This window comes from Bradysia coprophila, assembly GCF_014529535.1.
Source record: "Bradysia coprophila strain Holo2 chromosome X unlocalized genomic scaffold, BU_Bcop_v1 contig_35, whole genome shotgun sequence".
Taxonomy (NCBI): Eukaryota; Metazoa; Arthropoda; class Insecta; order Diptera; family Sciaridae; genus Bradysia; species Bradysia coprophila.
Window position 1 is genome coordinate 83,098 of NW_023503325.1, and position 19,375 is coordinate 102,472.

The 19,375-nt window shown below is 34.6% G+C and overlaps 1 protein-coding gene across 1 annotated transcript in view; it reads left to right on the forward strand.

Moving 5' to 3' along the window:
- LOC119069471 (sialoadhesin) overlaps positions 1-19,375 on the forward strand; it is a 47,903-nt gene that overhangs the window by 20,135 nt on the left and 8,393 nt on the right. Inside the window, exons 10-15 of the mRNA XM_037173525.1 lie at positions 2,610-2,780; positions 3,992-4,114; positions 11,213-11,346; positions 13,107-13,281; positions 14,564-14,838; positions 18,193-18,384. Of these exons, the coding sequence (XP_037029420.1) occupies positions 2,610-2,780; positions 3,992-4,114; positions 11,213-11,346; positions 13,107-13,281; positions 14,564-14,838; positions 18,193-18,384 (1,070 nt within the window). The remainder of the gene's footprint in view (positions 1-2,609; positions 2,781-3,991; positions 4,115-11,212; positions 11,347-13,106; positions 13,282-14,563; positions 14,839-18,192; positions 18,385-19,375) is intronic.

The window sequence follows — 19,375 nt, forward strand, 5'->3', positions numbered from 1 at the left end:
AATTTTCCGTTGACAAGTGTTCAAGGAGTGTTTTGTCAATCGTGCACTGTTAGAGAGGTAACGTCAACAAAGATATACGCAGCTTATAAAACCATCGATTCACTACTAGTTCATTCCATCACAATGAAGAACAAAGACAAAGCCAATGTTTGTAGTTTGTACGCATTGGATTTCTTTATCTATCCTCAAAAACACACACACAAAAAAATCTTTCAAACTTATTTTGCTGCAATTTCGTAGAATGTTCTGGTCAATATGAAATATCGTATTTATCCTCAGGATTTGTACGTATCAATGGTTCAGTTCGATTGCCATTTCGGACGATTTTAACCGAGAAAATATTTAAGATTTATCTTTTATCCGATTCTTTTTTACATCACCCAACCAACTACAATAACTTATCTTATGCGAAAAAAAAACAGAACAAGAAAAGAAAACCAAACGAAGTCCAAAAGCGTACAGTTGATAAAAGACTTTCCAACCAAAATCTGGTTTTTAGTTCTTGCTCTTATATTTTGCCAAATAAAGATTGAAATTGATACTGAGAGAGAATACCCATAACATTGGCGATACATAATAACCACATAATATACATGGACTAACTCCCCATTTTCTTTGCAAATCGTTTACAATTTCGTATTCGAATCTTAACGACACATTTTTTCTTTGCAACGAAATACATGTATGCCGCAACTACAGAAAAGGGCGACTTTTTCATTGTGTACCGAAGAGTTTTATGCAACAAATAAAGTTCTTGTAAGTTTTTTCGTAGTTGCGTATAGTACGTGGAAAATAATTGCTAAACGATAAAGTTGCAGTCCAAAGGATTATTTGGGGGCATGTGAATGCATAACTCGGTTAAAATAGTCTGGGTTCCAGGCCATAGCAACATTCAAGTCAACGAAATCGCTGACACTCTAGCAAAAGCTGGAGCAATTAAAACCTGTCTGCGGACCGGAACCCTTCTTAAAAGGACCATCGTTCTACGCAAACCTAATCAGCAAATGGAAAAACAAAAAGTTCAAACAGCACTGGGACTCAACGAACCAAGCTAGACAATCAAAAAATTGCATTAAGTAACACTATCTCCTCTCACTTAGCAGGAAAAACATCAGAAGAGTAACATCCATTCTAACTGGACACTGCTCCCTAAACAGGCACATGCACACTATAGGCCTAGCCCCAAGCAGCTTGTGCAACAACTGTGGAGACGTAGAATCTGGCGAACATTTGTTATGCAAATGTCCTGCCTACATCTCAGCCAGAGCAAAAAGCTTTGGAGCCTACATTCTCCCATACAACATAATCTGAAGCCTTCCGCCCAGTAATTTTATGTTATAATGTTATCTAAATCGTACATATAGGATTTAGGTAACCCTGTGGGTACGCATAACAGGCCCAGTGCTGAAGCTTTGCTTCATCCACTCGAACTAAATAACTACCTAACATAGTTGAATGTAGAAACGTGTCACATTAGCGAATTATAAGATAAATGTTGTTCAACTCGATAAATCAAATTTCATTTTTCTTAAAATTCGCAAATGTGTCACATGTACCGTTTTTATATTGAACAATTCATGTGTGAGTGGGTTAGAAACGAGATGTCGATTTCAAATAATTCTTATGAGCAGTTTGCATTTAGACATCGACCACTCCTTCCCTTTATTCGGATGAATACATTTCACAAAAGTTTCATTAGTTGAAACGTGGGACTATAATCAAAAGGAGTTTCTGGTTAAAAACTTTCCATCCGAAAGCATTGCCGACTTTTCTTTTGTTCCTGACCTTTAATTTTCAATCTTACCCATTGTGCAAAGTTTTACCTCACAGGGACTCCTGATCCTGTTTACCATCAAATTAAAGGTGTAACTAAAATTTTCGAGTCCCATTATATGTCGTATTCTATAAACCACATCAAAACCAAAACTGAGTTGTCTGCAAAGTTCCAAACTAAATACCTCGTTTTTGTGTCTAAGCTTTAAAATCAACTAAAGTTTTAGCGCCAACGAAGTTTTGTTTTGTGGACGAATATTTAATACGATGAAAAGTTGGTGCTTTTATAAAATGCGACATTTTCGTTGAACGAAGAAAATTGCACAGAAAATGTAATGTGACCGACACGATCCCCATTTTCGCTAAAAAAAAGTGTTTAAAAAAATGTAGACATCGCTTCAATTTTATCCAACAACGAACAGGTTTGGAGTTGGAGGTTTAGCTCGTACCAAGATATATTCCCGATATCTATAAAATGGAAAGTGACAATGTGCGAAACAATCCAGCGCGGAAGTATCTCAAAGAGTTTTTAGAAAGTCGATTCAGACTTTAGTATCGTCAAAAGTTCAGAAAAAACTCTGACCACTTGTCCTCATTCGCGGTGTATTTGTCACTGGTCCATCCGCTCATTAAAATTCTGAGGCACACTTACTCTAATGTCGTGAATATCGACCAAACTTCGCAAATACTACGGAATTCAATTCGTTGAACGTACATGTCCCAAATAAATTACTCTTGCTGCTGAACGTGGATGAAAGTTCACTAAAAGCATCAAAAATTGAGAGGAAAAACAACCCGAAAAATCAATTCACAAGTTTTAATTCTTTTTCATGCAGATGCACCGACATGTGTTCGCAATCAGAAACCCATCTACGGTGTGGCAAAACAGGAACAAGCCCAAATCAAATGTATGGTCGACGCAAATCCATCGGATGTCGAATTCAAGTGGACATTCAATAATTCAGCCGAAAGTATAGATGTTGCAACCAATCACGTCACACGTTCAGGTAGAGAGATAGACGTTTTGTTTTATTTATGTGCTGACAAATGTTCCGCTAACGTTTACAGCTTAAAATACCCCAAAAATTCCTTTTTTCGTTGCATTGACTGATGCATTGGGTAAAATGGAAAAACAGTCAACCAAAGATTGTCTGATTGTAGAAGCAATGTTTAGTTCACCGTTCCGGTGCCGATTTTTCTTTCCATTCCATTATAACTTCTTTTAAAACTTCCCTGAGCCATCCTCCAGATCTTCAATGTCAGTTCCATACAAAGCCAGATTATGACTACGGTAAATTGTTCTCGAGGCATTATTCTTTTCATCATTGCTGTCAGGGACTATTTTTGGGAAAACATTTTCTCGTTACGGATAATAAGTCAGTCAATTAAGTATTTCCAGTCAATGACATTTTACATGCATTTGTTTTCACTGGGGTCGAACATGGACTGGGAAGCTTTTCATTGACTGGGGACACCAATGACGTTAAAAACTCTGTTAAATAGTGTTTTCTAAAGATGAACATTTTGCTACATTTGCTAAATTTTTTTCAAATTAACCCAATTTGTTTTTAGAAAATGTGCGAAAATTCAAGAAAATTGTTTTTTTTATTAATTAGTCCTCGATTGTAATTCTTCCCTTTACAAATATTTGAAAGGACTCGACCGTTATTTCCATAAAATTGCTGCCAATTCGATAAAAATATCGGTAAATTGAATTATTTTTAACGCTCAACCAAAAACTAATAACGTTCGTGTGCCTGCCATATCACACATTTTGTCTCGCCTCTGCTCTTGATTCAATAACTGACTACTCCATAGATAAATCATTGCTTTCAGCAGCAACAAAAAAAAAATCAGCTTTGTATGCGAATGTATTGTCATTGTCATTGGCCATTTTACCTGCACCCGAGATGTTTTAATTAATTAAGTGCCGTAAGTTCCGCATCGACATGAAAACTAAATAAAATTAGAAATAGCCCAATGTGTATCAAGTGCAGTCGGTTGTTGTTGTTGGATTTTTTTCGCAATCAACAAAAACTTGTCTGAAACAGATGTTCCATTTCTCAAACAGCCATGCACAATTTAAATTTATCCTCCTATACACATACCCATACCGTATACCATTTATATCCCTGCCGATCCAATGGTATACATACAACAAACATTCCTGAGACAACTAACAACCATCTATCTATTTATTCCCCAAAAATATGTACAGGTACGTCGTCTATTGTGACATACACACCTATGACAGAGTTGGATTATGGTACGCTATTATGTGTTGCAACAAACCGAATCGGAAGACAAAGGATACCTTGCGCTTTTCATGTGATAGCAGCAGGTATAATTAATTATTTTTGTTATTTACAATTAATTATATTGTAGTTTTGTCTGTTGTTGCTTAATTGGATTATTTATTCTCATTGTTAGAACCGCCATCACTATTGCATGTGAATACATTTCGTGGGCAGTGGGGGCGAGTGGGGTGGGGTAGTGTATATGGCGAAGGCCTACACAATTGAATCTCTATGTGTGTATAGTGTGTATACTTTCATAGATATTATTAAATAATGTTTCAATAAAAAGGGTTTTTGGCATTTTAGTTGTGTGGTGGCTTGATCGGGTAAAAAGGGGGTGGCACATTGAAATATTATCGGTTATTAGGTTGTGTATTATTATTTTTCGTTATTAATGGGTTTACCACTCTTGATGGTTGTATTTTAATTATGCAATGCTGTGTCATACGATATAATTGTTTTTTAATTATCATACACAATTTTCGGGCGGTCTCTCTCTCTCTCTCTCTCTCTTTCTCTGTGATCTTTTTTCTATGTAAATTTAAAGTTTTTGACAAAATTTAATTGATTTATTTATATTTTCGTTATAATAATGGCCCCCGATTTTTTAATTTTTTATTTATTTTATTTTCGTTCCATCGTGAACTGTTGCGGTTTATGTACACTTTCGGAATTATAGGATATGTGGCCATTTTATAATCGAATCATGTCAGCATAATATTGTGCTTGTCTGTGACTATATTAGTGGTAAATGCGTGATGATTTTTTATTTTCCGATTTTTCGGGCTATGTTTGGCACATTTATTTTAGCCTCACGGGCGGATTATCTTCATGTAATGAAACGAAATCGGTTGACAGGAAAAAAAATATTTTAAATATGGACTGACCAAAATTTCAACAAAAGACTCACTTTTATTGGCATTTGATTCGATTGAAATTTAAAAAAAATCTAACCAACCTGAAATCGTAGAAATTACGGTTTCAGATAGTTTGAACTTTACCACACCAAACTAAAGGTAAAGACCTAAAGACGTTTGTGAATTTTAGAGCAGTGGAAGCGTACTGGGCCCATAACCTGTGAAAAGGTTAATTTGGTAGAGCAAATTTATTGTATGTATGCTTGACGAGTATGCTCTTGTGCAAGTGTTTATGTCACTACGTTATATAAACATGTGATGCTGATAAATTCTGTTCAATACTCTGTTCACACTGTTCAATATAAGTCTTATGAAGGGGCACGGAGATTTTCCTGACGTAACCAAATTCTCCAATTTACCAATTTTCAAAATTTTCACAATTTTACCAAAAAACGATTGGAATCTTAATTTCAGAAAACTTAAGCAAATTTTTCAACATCCAAATATGCATTCAATGAAAACGATCGTGTGTCGTGTGTTTAGGAGAGGGATTACAGCATCTCTTTTCTCAATTCTATCTGGTAGAGTATGTTTCACTATTTTTCGAAAGATGTCGCTGCAACAAACCCGGTGTCAACAGAAAAATAAATAATTCTTTTACTCGACGGATTTTAGTCAAATAAAATGATATTGTATAGCACATGACCTCAGGACTGTGCAGAAGTCCGTCGAAAAGATTAAATATTTTTCGGTTGACATTAGCTTTGTGGACATCGACATCTTTCAATGAAATGGTGATTCGTACTTTATCGGTAGAGTTGACATCGAATAGAGGTAATAGCGCTTCAAAATGTCAGAAACATGTGAATTTTAAGAAAAATGAAATTTCATTTATTTAGTTCTGTTTCAAATAGGCTGACGGTGGGTAGGTTTTTTTTTGATAAATCAAACCAAAAAACATCGAAAACCTTTTTAAATATAAGCGAAATCAATGAAATTTCATTTCTCTTATAATTCGCTAAGGTGACACGTTCGGTTTCTGCATTAAACTATTCATGAATGTAAGTGAAAGAGTTTATTAAATGTGAAAACTTTCTAACGTTATTTTGTTAGCTGCAATCTCTTCCAACGTGTATAGAACAAGTTGGCTCCAACCCTCACAATCGTTCTCGCCATACCACTTTTGCTTAGAAAAGAAATTACTTTTTAATGTGCCACCCGGTTCTGTGCTACAAAACAGACACACTTCTCCCACAAATCGCTCTCTGAATGTGACAATGCCATACAATTATTTTGAAATATTGAATTGCTCAAAAGTCAACAGTGAATAAGGCCATCCGCAATTATTCTATGCGAAAACTATATGGCAAAATATATATCGAGATAGATATATACACACCATTCACACCCCATAAAATACAATTTTGACCTACCTGCGAATATCAGCAATAAAATGCCAAAATAATTTATTTTTATTTCACCAACAATGAACACAAGGCTTCAATAAAATGTCTCCTAGACCTTTACATTATTTCAGTGAAGAAGAAGAAAAAAAAAGAAGAAAGAAATGTAGAAGCGGGAGAAAAAAATTTGCATAATAGACAGATATTTTGCCGACATATCAAAAATCGAATCAACGAAAAGGTTTCAAATGTTAAAATGAAAGAATTATTTTTCCACTCTATACCGAAGAAAAAAAAATCCATTTTGTCACACTTGAACTGAAAACACACATAATATATCCACTTCGTAGTAGACCCTCTTTCACATCACACAATATACGTATATATTCCCACACGCCCGACCATATCTATATATGTACGACCAATTTTCTATTTACATAAGGTATCAAAAGTCTATTATGGAAAAACATTGTACGTTCGCTTGTGAGTCAGATTGCGTCTGGCTCTTGTTAACAATAGCAAAAAGCTATAGACTTTATTTTCTTATTATTTTTTATTTGTCAAGAAAGTGAATTCGATGTAATGGAAAAACAATTTGAATTTCACCCTTTGATATAATATGAAGCATAAGAAAAAGTATGTAATCAAGACTGGTATGGGCTATAGTATGAGTTTATGGTTTTTATAACAAAAAAATTATATTACGAAGAAAAAAAAAGAAATTGTAATTTCAAAGAAGTTGTTTGAATACGACGAGAAATATGGATTTACTTTGCTTGATATACGAAACTTTACTTCTCTTTCACTGTACACAATTTTTCTTCTTCTTTTATTTTTCGTATTTGTATCGGTTATATGCTCCTCAACAACGAGGCATCGTACATCATATATATGTATCCATCCATACATACAATACAAAGTTGCTTACGCTTTACAAAATTCTTTTTCCAATTTTCTCGTTACGCTTTGTGAATTCCAACTTCATATGAACTTTTAGTTATTGAAGCATAATGTAGTCTGTACTCATAATCGTTGATAGCAGCTGGTTTTAAAACGGTTTACGGTAGCTAGTCTTGCAACATCTGGATTGAATCGGAAAATTTGTGTGACTTTGAAATTAACATAATTATCCGGGGTTGAATTCACATTATATGATTTTCGATTGCTTCGAATAAATTTTCATTGCGTGGCGATTTTGCATTCATTTGTATGGGGAACAGTTGAAAACAATGTGACCAAAAATAAATTTGTTATTTATCGAAACTATACACATTACCAGTGGGACGAGTGAGTGTGTGTGGGGGAAATTATTTTTCGAAAATGAAACGTGTTAAGTGCATCCTCGTACAGGTTTTTTTTCTGTTTTTATTTTACAGCATTTTGAACTGCTATCGGACTACAATAAAAACAATTATTTCCATTCAAATCGCTTTGCCAAGTAATCGTTTAGTGATCACAGCTGTAGTAGGACTGAAGGTCGTAAAAACCAATACTAGCATACAAACTGTTAACCTGTCACAGACGGCAAGCATAGTAAAAGTTTTACTATCTAATCTATTACTTCATTTGATCGAAGATTTTCATATATTGATTTCAAAAATCTTTTACTTCATTTGTTTCGAACATGCTTTTTGCTATAAAAGACTCATTAGTCAGAGCTTGTCGTTTACTATTACTGTTGTTGTCGATAACAGATGAGAGCCGTCTGTAGAAGGTTCAGGCGGTGAGGGTTTGAGAGAGTATTGAAAAAACATTTTTGTTTCGACAGAACTTCCAAAAAATTCTTACTTCGCGTCAAATCTGCGTGGTAGGGTAAAATCACCAGTATTCGGCCATGCTTCTCAGTCCGACCATCCTTTTGTGTTAAATTCTTTAAACGGATTCAGATGTGCATGGCCGAACACTCATGCTTTTCCTCTTATTTCGGTTTTCAGAGATTATCTAATTGAAGTTATTCTATTTCTATTATTTATTCGGTATAATTTTTTGGGTTCGGCGATTTCGTCTGAGCTCATTAATTCTGGCTAATCCCTTCTTATAGACTAAAGTTAATTAAATCCATTGAAAATTCCAGAACAAGAGGATAAAATATTGGACCAGGCTCTAAAGTTGATTTGGTGAACTTAGCGAATTTCGGGTAATTTTAGCGAATATTGGGTAATTTTAGCGAGTTTTGGGAAATTTTAGCGAATTCTGAGAGATTTTAGGGCAATTAAAGATTTAATGGAATTCAGGAAAATTTTAGGGAATATCGGACAGTCTTAGTAACACTTTAAGATTTTTTAAGACATCGTCGATATTTATATTCTTACCGTGTGTTCTCACTTTATCAGGCATTCGATTTGTTTCAAGTCTTCATTACTTAAAATGGAATTTCCCCAACACTCAAATGATCTAATCACTGTTGCAATGTCAGCAAGTTATAGCAGCGAAACAGAGGTCGCTGCATGTCTAAAAATTTTGAGCGATACTCATAAAGGCAATGAAAACATATGCCAAATGACTGCTAATTTGGCACATTTAAAAAATCTGTGTGCGTGCAGTGTATGTATATGGCACTAACCGTAGGACCGTAGTATAGGTAGGTTGGTTTAGACCAAAAACACAAGAGCCATTTTGCGTTGATGGGATTGACAGCTATGCTTCGTTTTCCATTTTTTTAGTCCGTGCTTAATATCTGATTACAGTGGAAAATGCAGCGTAATTGTCAATACCATCAACACAAAACTGCTTGTGAGTTTTCGGTGTTTTACCATCTCCATGTACTCTCCATACAAATTCGTTAAACGATTCCGGTCACTTACACAGTAAATAAACTTTAATTGAAAATTATTCTTTAATTTATCTGTTTCCTTAATCATCATCTCGCATCATATCAAGTGAGAATATCCCACAAAAAACGTATAAATAAACAGAAAATATTTTTCCATGCGAAAATGAATTTTCTACCGACTGAGTGTCACTGTAAAAAATAATTCAATTTGACTGAGTAAAAAGCAATCAACATCAGTTCAAAGGTAAAATTAGAAAATAATAAAAAGTGAAAAATTTCGTTTCGAAATACACCACTTCATCAAAATAGCTCCAAGGCTTAAGGCATTGTTTTTGGTAATAAATTGAACGTATAAGCAGGGCCGGGACACAAAATATAACAAGAAAATCAATGTGAAAAGCATGTAATATGATAGCATGGTATTCTATGGTCTTGTAAATGGAAAATAGACCTTTTTAATGAACTCTTGTGTAGCATAAAAGCCAGTATAAAACAATCTTACGCAGGCAGCTTACATCATTTCTCTCAAAGAAAGGAAAAAAAAAAAAATGAAATGGCAAAGAAATAAATAAGAAAAATTGGACAGAGAAAAAAATGAACTGGCGAAACCGAGAATAATTTTCAATAAATATTTATGCGTTAAATAAATGTGAATGGTTCCATATCCGAGACGACTACAGGCGAAAAAAGTTTTTCATTTACTTAATTCGCCAAATAGTTCTTGATAAACTAACAAAAAGTAAAAACTTGAAATCGACAGCAAACAGGAGTATTCCAGCTAAATATCAAATTCTAGTACTTTACACGGGTTCAACAACATTGAACGCAGTAAGAATTCTAACGAAAATAGTATGAAGAATAGAAACCACCGACTAGTGCTTATACTGAACGTCTGAGCGTATTTCATCAAATAAACGGTAGATCGCATAGCAATGAAGGTTTGATCATATCAGAGATAACATGACAAGAAATTACGGGTAAAATGAAGGAGAATGATGATGGCAATTTATACTTGACTTTGAGGTGATTACCAATCAAATTTTGGGTGAATAGTCCCCCAGGACAATGTTACTATTGAAATCGACGGTGTAATTACAATGAGTTGAAGACATATTGCTTTTATTCAAAATTAAAAGTTTTTCGTCTGCGCCGCTGGCTGTCCAGCTCAAATTAACAACTTTCAAAAATAGAATAACCAAAATGTTTTCAATCAAAGTCAAATTACAGTAAACATAACTGCTTAGCCTGTGTTATGGACGGCTAATATCTGTTATCGATAACGACTTCAAAGCATGTTCAAAGCAAATGAAGTACAAGATTTGAGATCAATCTTTTGACACTATTGCCGTTTGTTGACAATTTTAATCAGCTCACGATGTGTTCGATATGCAATAGTGAGGTGGTTCTTATACACTCCCAGCATTTCAATCCATAGCAGATAGACATAGCCCGTGTGTGCATTGGTCTATTTTGAATGTTTTTCTTAATGTAAAACATGTGAGTGAAAATTCCTTCACGACCCATTCGTTTCTTAACACTAATGCATTCTCATCGTATGCAGTAAACTTTTTTACTCGCTGCCAATCTGGAAACTCTTATTCCGTCAAATGACAGTGGCGTTGAAACCCGTTACTCTTCGCGGTTAAATACACTAATGGTTCGGAGATTGTAGTTTTGAATTGCGTGGTTGCAAAACTTGCCCTCGGCGCAAGCTGCTAACGGAAGACTCGTCGAAATATAAAAAAAACTTCAATGTGATACACAATATAAACACCTGCAATATCGACATTACTGTACAGTGTCATAATGTTGTTTGTCATGTCATGCCTCAATGAAAAGAATGAATTGGATTGAATACAGAGCTAGAAGTTAAATTTTTATTTTTTATTTTTGCTGTTAGTATAACAGCCATACGAATGATCGCCATTATCTCCCATTTTCCACTTTTCATTTAATTTAATTCATTAATTTAATCCAATTAAGAGAGACAGATTTTGTTTTTATCAATATCAATGCGCACGATTTTGTATTATAACTATACCTATACGTACCACACTTGAACTGAACAGATTTGTAAAAAAAAATTAATTAAATAAGTGTTTGTTTCAGGGCGACCTGATCAAGTGCATAATTGTACAATAACAAACATTTCAACAACATCGTTAAGTGTTAAATGTGCCGATGGTTTTAACGGTGGAATGAAGCAATCGTTTATGTTGGAAGTGAAGGATATGCATACACAGGTGAGAGACATAAATTTAATTTAATTTAATCGGGGAGTTTTATTGCGACAAGCATTTATTTGTTAATTAACTTTTTTTTTCGTTCTTTTTTCTTTTCTTTTTATTTTCATTTAATTACTATGATAAATATGCGTTCACAGGGGCGGTGTATTTTTTTCTTATTTTTTTTTTTTTTCGTTGGTCGGTGTGTGATGCCGGTATTTTATTGCCTTTTTCTTGAAATCACAAAAAAAAAACCAAAGAAGAAGTAGAAGATAAAACTGTGTTTAACAAAAAGTTGTTTACTCGAAATTTAATTGCACTTTGAGAAAATACGGTATTTTTCCTCTCTCTCTCTCTTCGCTCTGACCTGTCTAGACATTCTTTTATATTGTAATTAAGACAGAATTTAATTCGCAACAGAAAAGATATACGTCTTCAATATCACTATCGGAGTCTTTTCGCAAAGTTTATTTTACGATTCCTTATAAGTTTCGTTTTTTTATATGTGTCCTATAATAGCTTCCCGTACATATATAAGTCATTCCTCCGTAGACACTGTATCCAACGACTTTGTTTTTATTCGCCCAAATGACATATTGACCCAGACACCGACATATAAAAATGCACAACTTTAGGTGGTAAATATGAGACGATGATGTTGGAATTATGTTTTGTTTTTGACAAAATCGGATTCGTAACAAATTAAAAAAAAAACGGAATATAAACCCAGGGATGACTGAGACATTTTGTGTTGGTAGAATATAAATGGTGACAGGATTTTATATCGTAAGCAGCAATTATTACCTGAGCCTATAAAAGATACGAGGAATGGGCACTCAAAAGATTAAGTTGACATATTTGTTTACGATTGAAACAACGCAACGAACACTGACACGACTATTAACTTTCCGGGATCACGAGCCTTAGGTTTAACTATTTTAGAGCTTCACTTTTCTCTCGACTTCATACATAATGGGGGATAGAAGTCTTTGCACGGTTTGATTGTATGTGTGGATCAGCTCTAGCAAATTTCACTACTTCTGACTGTAAAACATTGTTCGCAGTAAATAGTTATTTTGCTAACTAGTTAGTAAATGGGGATGTTTTGCGCAATAGATGTGACATCGTATGAGCAAAACCTCTATTTACTAACGTGTTAGCAACAGGATTTTATGTACAGCAGAGAGATCTTCATTTTTTACAAACGTCAATTTACGCACTAGTGCCACAGAGGCATTTTGCATATTATGATACTGAGTGACATAACAGCTGAAAAACAGCTGAAGCAATTTCATGCTGAAATGTCACTGTCTCTAACTGTAGCTGTTTCCCTGAAATGTCCAGATTTGAAAAAAGTAATAATGTTTGCGAGGTGTGATTTTCCTTATCCACTCAAAAAGTCATGAGAAAATGACGTTTGGTTAACGTTTTGTCTGATGACAGTTCGGAGGAGAACGTATATATTTTCTCCCCTCTTTTTTGACAGGACAGACAATATGCATTTTCTCTCCCAAAGTGTAACCGAAAGCGGGAACAAAATCAACATATTGTTATATTGTACACACCCCTGTCATTTCCTTTTTTATTTCACAAAACTCACACATGAAAAACGTTCTGCTTACCTCGGGGAAAAATTAAAAATTATAATTCGAACGAATTTCTAATGTTGGAATTTCTCATTTTATCCCTGTGAATAACAAGTAAGCTTCAAAGAAGTAAGAGTGACTATTGTATGGACAAAAAAAAAATTTACAAAAATTTCATGTTCTTTCTAACAGGAATTAAAAGTCAATTACACCTCACCGGAACCCCGTTTTGCTGTGTCAAATCTGGAAGCTGGACATGCCTACATCGTTTCGGTGTATGCCTTTAATGGAAAAGGCAGATCGGATCCGACCATACTACAAACGGCAATGTTACGTTTACCGGAAAAACAATTAACATCTGAAAAAGGTGAGTCTTTTGTGAGCGCAGACTTTTTTTTTCATAAAATTAAATATTCTTTGCATAATTGTGTTTTCATTATTTTCCACTCCGCCATTTGTTTATTATGTCATGCGTGTGCATAGTGGAATATATAAATCAGTTTACCTTTTCTTTCTACTAACGATTTATGGAAACATGTTTTGTCGCAATGTTTAATGATTCAAAGCAAACATTGAAACCAAATAACATTATTTGTTCCTAAACTAATAAGCTAAGCACAGAGAAAAAGCATTTCGAACTCAATTGTCCTTGTTGTCGGGATATTGGACTGAACTAATGGGAATCAATAGTGGTCGAGGTGCAACAGGAATTTCTAAAATAAAATCCTCAAAGGATTTTCTAGGATTCGAAAGGATCAATTTCATAGGATTTTTATGCTTTTTTACACAATTTTTACGGATTTTCCGTTGATTTTCAAGAATTTTCTTCGACTGAATCGAAACGAATTCGAGGAGGTTATTGTGTGAAAAAGGATTTTCTATATTTACGTGTCCCACTATAGTGTCGCTTGTAACTTTTCAACAACTTAAAAAAAAGTTTGGAAAATCAAGTGCAATTTGGATGTGTCTCACCAAATGACAATGAAGTGCCTGGATTGCTTTAAAATAAACCAAAAAGCGAAAAAGCGTTAGGTATGACCACGACTTAGTAAATTCCAAAATCCAAACCTACGTAGGGCAACTGTTTACAAATTTGACAATTTATTTCTGTAGTAGGAGCGGCAAGCACCATGTTTGAATGTAATCAGTTCGTATATAAATATCGAATGTGCTCTGACATGAAATTCATTGTGTTCATTCCATGAAGTCAACTGGTCATGTACATCCACTGGATACTATCCAGGTCCCTAAAATTTGCCTTTCGCAAATTGAACCGTTATTGTATATTTGTACTATGTCGTGGCGATTCAGCGTTCAGTCCGGGATTTTCGTCGGTGTATTTATTATTTAATCTAACAATATAATATCGGGACCGTTTGTGTGGCACTGTAATGCTCTGCTGTACACAAATCGAACAATTTTTTAATACAAAACAATGCTCAACAGTAAAGTATTAGCTTACAAAACGAAAAACCAATAAATCATTTGCAATATATGTTTTGCTGTTGCGGGGGGTACATTTTTGCCCATTGTATCGAATCTCGTTTATTTTATGATTTTCTGGAAACGTGGCCATTTCTTCACATTAATATAAACACATACACCCACCCCACCTTTCATATATCTACAATATGTATATCCACTCACAGAACGACCACGGTCAGTACTTGCACTCACCCCAATGCTATCAGTGGTTATTGGATTGGCAGCTGCCATTGTAATTGGTGGATTGGCCATCATACTAGCATTAAGAGTCCCATGTGGCAAACGCCGTAAACGAAAGGAAATCTCACAGGGGAATATTACCGGCGAGGGGTCACCGGGACCGAGTGATAAGAGTATCGGTAGCAAAGAAATTGACGGCAATGAAAGTGATGAAAAAAATCCAGATATCATACCAGATACAATGGACTCGGATGATCAGGTATGTCGATAACCAATTTTTCCCTTTTTATATCACTTGGACTGTGTTTGTGTGTATATTCCATTAGATTAGTTTCATGTGTTATTTTGTTATACGATACCCACTCGTATACGATTGCCGTATCCTTCAAACCATATTCGACAGGACCGACATTTAAATATGACTAATGGGGAAGGGGTCATCGTTTTTCGCCAAATTTTATCGATAATTAAATTGAAAAAGCGTAAATTTCTATCAGTTTATGTGTACCTCACTCGAGCTGTGAGACAGCTTTCAGTGTATACGACGATATGATGCTCGGAAAATACATTTTAACAAAAAAATAATTTCTGTTTGTGCTGTGCTGAGTAGTATATAGACTATAGAGTAACACAACCAGCCCGCAGATGAATTGTGTGTTATTTGCTTTTTATTGCCGAAAAAGAAGGTTACCTCAAATTAACAAGGGTTTCAATCAATTTCTGCCACCATATTCGCTCCAGTTGTACTAGTTACACATCTTCATTTTCCAACTAAAATTTTCTTAGCATTTAAATTTAAACATAAACAACAGCAGACATATTTGAACGGGAATGGAGGGTTGATGACTATTATGGACTATTGTTCAGAATGGAGGGGTGGGTCGACGACGACGAGAATATTGTATATATTTTGTGAGTAAAGTAATTAAATTAATTTAATGAGGACTTGGTGCTTTAAAAGGTGTAAAGTTCGTATTTTCGTTCGAGAATTTTAAGAGGAAAACGAAAGGTGTTGATTGGATGATTTATTTGCTGAAAGTGTTTTCTTTTTCGAGAAAATTTAATTGATTTCGATTTTGTGAAAAGGGAGATTTTTAATTAAATCTATAGGCTTATGGTTCGGCATTATTATATTCTCTGGAAATGTATTTTTCAACAACGACAACAACAACAACAAAAAAACGAGAATTAAAAAAAACGCACAGAGTCTAACCCTCCTACCGTGTTACATTTCAGTTGAACGCGTTCAGTCTTCAAATCGACTCAAGTCAAATTTCCATTTCAATTTCTGTTTTTGCTTTAGCGACACAAGAAAGGGGTGACAACTTTGTACTACATTTCGGGTTTCTTTTTATGGGGTCAAATCAATGTAAAAATGTCAATTCGATCGTCGTCCTAATTGAAATTGATTGTAAAAATAATATCCCGTTGATAGTGAATTGCGAGGCTGGCCGCCACTTTGAGTAGCGAAAGATTAGAAATTTATTGTGGAGAATTCGGCGACACAATTAGGATAATCGAATTGTATTGTTGCAATATGTAAGATTCACTTTTAATGCGACCTCTCCACAATAAGTGTTGTAAGCACGATGCTCTTCGTAGGAAACAAATGAACGGATATTTACCATTTAACAGGCACTTTTTTTGGTAAAAAAATTTCTCAAATTTTTCTTGAATTTTTCAATTTTTCGTTTATTTTCCTGAATTTTACTTTTGGGAAAATTTAGAAAATTTATGAAAGTTTGGGGAAATATAGAAAAAAATTGTGAAAATTCTCTGCGGTATTTGGATTCATCTGTTTGACCAGCTGGTCCATGTAAACAAACAAAGTCAGTTAATCTTATAATCGGGAGTAGAATGGCAACAGTGGTCTGTTTATTATCACTAGTAATAAAGAGAGTGTATTTGTTGTTTTAACGATAACTGACTTTGTTTGTTTGTTTGTGGGACCAGATGATCAAACAGCTGAATCGAAATATTGCACAAAATTGAAAGTCGTCCTCTGTATGTGAAAATGTGGGAAAATAGTGGAAAAATTTGGGGAAATATTTAAAAATGTGGGAAATTCTGGAAAATTTGTGAAAATTTAGGAAAATACAGTGTCAGACTTTCAATGTTGTGCGCTATTTGGATTCATCTGTTTGACCAGCTGGTCCATGTAAACAAACAAAGTCAGTTAATCTTATAATCGGGAGTAGAATGGCAACAGTGGTCTGTTTATTATCACTAGTAATAAAGAGAGTGTATTTGTTGTTTTAACGATAACTGACTTTGTTTGTTTGTTTGTGGGACCAGATGATCAAACAGCTGAATCGAAATATTGCACAAAATTGAAAGTCGTCCTCTGTATGTGAAAATGTGGGAAAATAGTGGAAAAATTTGGGGAAATATTTAAAAATGTGGGAAATTCTGGAAAATTTGTGAAAATTTAGGAAAATACAGTGTCAGACTTTCAATGTTGTGCGCTATTTGGATTCATCTGTTTGACCAGCTGGTCCATGTAAACAAACAAAGTCAGTTAATCTTATAATCGGGAGTAGAATGGCAACAGTGGTCTGTTTATTATCACTAGTAATAAAGAGAGTGTATTTGTTGTTTTAACGATAACTGACTTTGTTTGTTTGTTTGTGGGACCAGATGATCAAACAGCTGAATCGAAATATTGCACAAAATTGAAAGTCGTCCTCTGTATGTGAAAATGTGGGAAAATAGTGGAAAAATTTGGGGAAATATTTAAAAATGTGGGAAATTCTGGAAAATTTGTGAAAATTTAGGAAAATACAGTGTCAGACTTTCAATGTTGTGCGCTATTTGGATTCATCTGTTTGACCAGCTGGTCCATGTAAACAAACAAAGTCAGTTAATCTTATAATCGGGAGTAGAATGGCAACAGTGGTCTGTTTATTATCACTAGTAATAAAGAGAGTGTATTTGTTGTTTTAACGATAACTGACTTTGTTTGTTTGTTTGTGGGACCAGATGATCAAACAGCTGAATCGAAATATTGCACAAAATTGAAAGTCGTCCTCTGTATGTGAAAATGTGGGAAAATAGTGGAAAAATTTGGGGAAATATTTAAAAATGTGGGAAATTCTGGAAAATTTGTGAAAATTTAGGAAAATACAGTGTCAGACTTTCAATGTTGTGCGCTATTTGGATTCATCTGTTTGACCAGCTGGTCCATGTAAACAAACAAAGTCAGTTAATCTTATAATCGGGAGTAGAATGGCAACAGTGGTCTGTTTATTATCACTAGTAATAAAGAGAGTGTATTTGTTGTTTTAACGATAACTGACTTTGTTTGTTTGTTTGTGGGACCAGATGATCAAACAGCTGAATCGAAATATTGCACAAAATTGAAAGTCGTCCTCTGTATGTGAAAATGTGGGAAAATAGTGGAAAAATTTGGGAAATTCTGGAAAGTTTTGAGAAATTCTGAGAAAACTTAAAAATTTGGGAAAAATCGCGAAAAGTATGGGAAAATATGTGCAAATGTGTGAATTTCTGTACAAATACGGGAAAATTTACGAAAATCCCAAATATAGTCCCTCTAATTTAACCATCAAATAATTACTTTAGTCACCCGACATATAACCGTAACATACTGTCTCAGATTGACTACATCAGACGACGGCAACATATATCAACGATAGACACCAACAGTCCGACTCGAGGACTGCTCTCGCATCAGGGTACGCCACCGAGTCAGACGTACGTCCCATCCGGTATACCAATGCATACACCCATGGGATATTGTACATTACGGAATGGAACCAAACAGTCCGCCAATATTCCCGTTTCTATGGTAAGTGACACTAATATTCAAATATTTTTTTTTACTTCAGTTATTTGTCGTCCTATCTATCGCAAACGACGCGTAAATTTTCACAGTCATAAACCGAAGACTCCATAACAATAATAAGAACGAGAAAAATTTATTTATTTTTTGTCGCAATTTTCTATATTGCCTGAACTGTACAAATACCGTAACACTTTTAACCCGAAACCATCTCTGATGTATGTGAGTGAATTTTAACGCCAGTAAAGCACACAGAGTTCACTGCTTACTACTCATTTATAAAATGTCTGACGTTCCCCCAGTAAGTGATGGGACGGAAGGTTTAAAATTGCAACGAAAATTATTTACACTTTCAACGAACAGTGCACACATACAAAATAACACCATACCTTTCATAGTTCGGTTATATTCAAGAAATCCTTTTACCCATTTTCGCCGGCAGATCCCCTGATTCCCCCTCGTAACATGTATTAGTTCCTAGTCAACTTCATCCATGGAATTTTGTAAAGTGCACCATAGCTACATCATAGCTACATCAACCAACAGAGAGATATAATAATCTACAGCAAATTCCGTAAAGATGGAAGTTGGCATGGTAGCTGTACGCCCCGTGTTATGTACAACGAAAATAGTCATTAAATGGAAAATTGAACAGACACGAAAAACAAAAAAAAAACGAGAGAAAAAAATCCCGTAAATTATTTGTCGCAGTTTTGCATTTTAGAGAAACCTTTCAGAGGGAACAACTTTTCCTAATTACAGTTGTATGTATACAATCCGGGCAAGTAAGAGTAATGATTAACAATTTAATTACAATTGGCGCGAATGGATTTTCGTTCTTTTTTTTTATTTTTGTTTCTCGTTGTCGTTCTCTCTCAACTTTTGTTTCGAAATGTGCATTTTCCGTAAGTGCATTTTTTGTTTATGTATTTGAAGTCAGTGGGATTTTTCTCGGAGTTGGGTAAATATAGAGAGCATGGGTTGCTTTTAAGAGGGT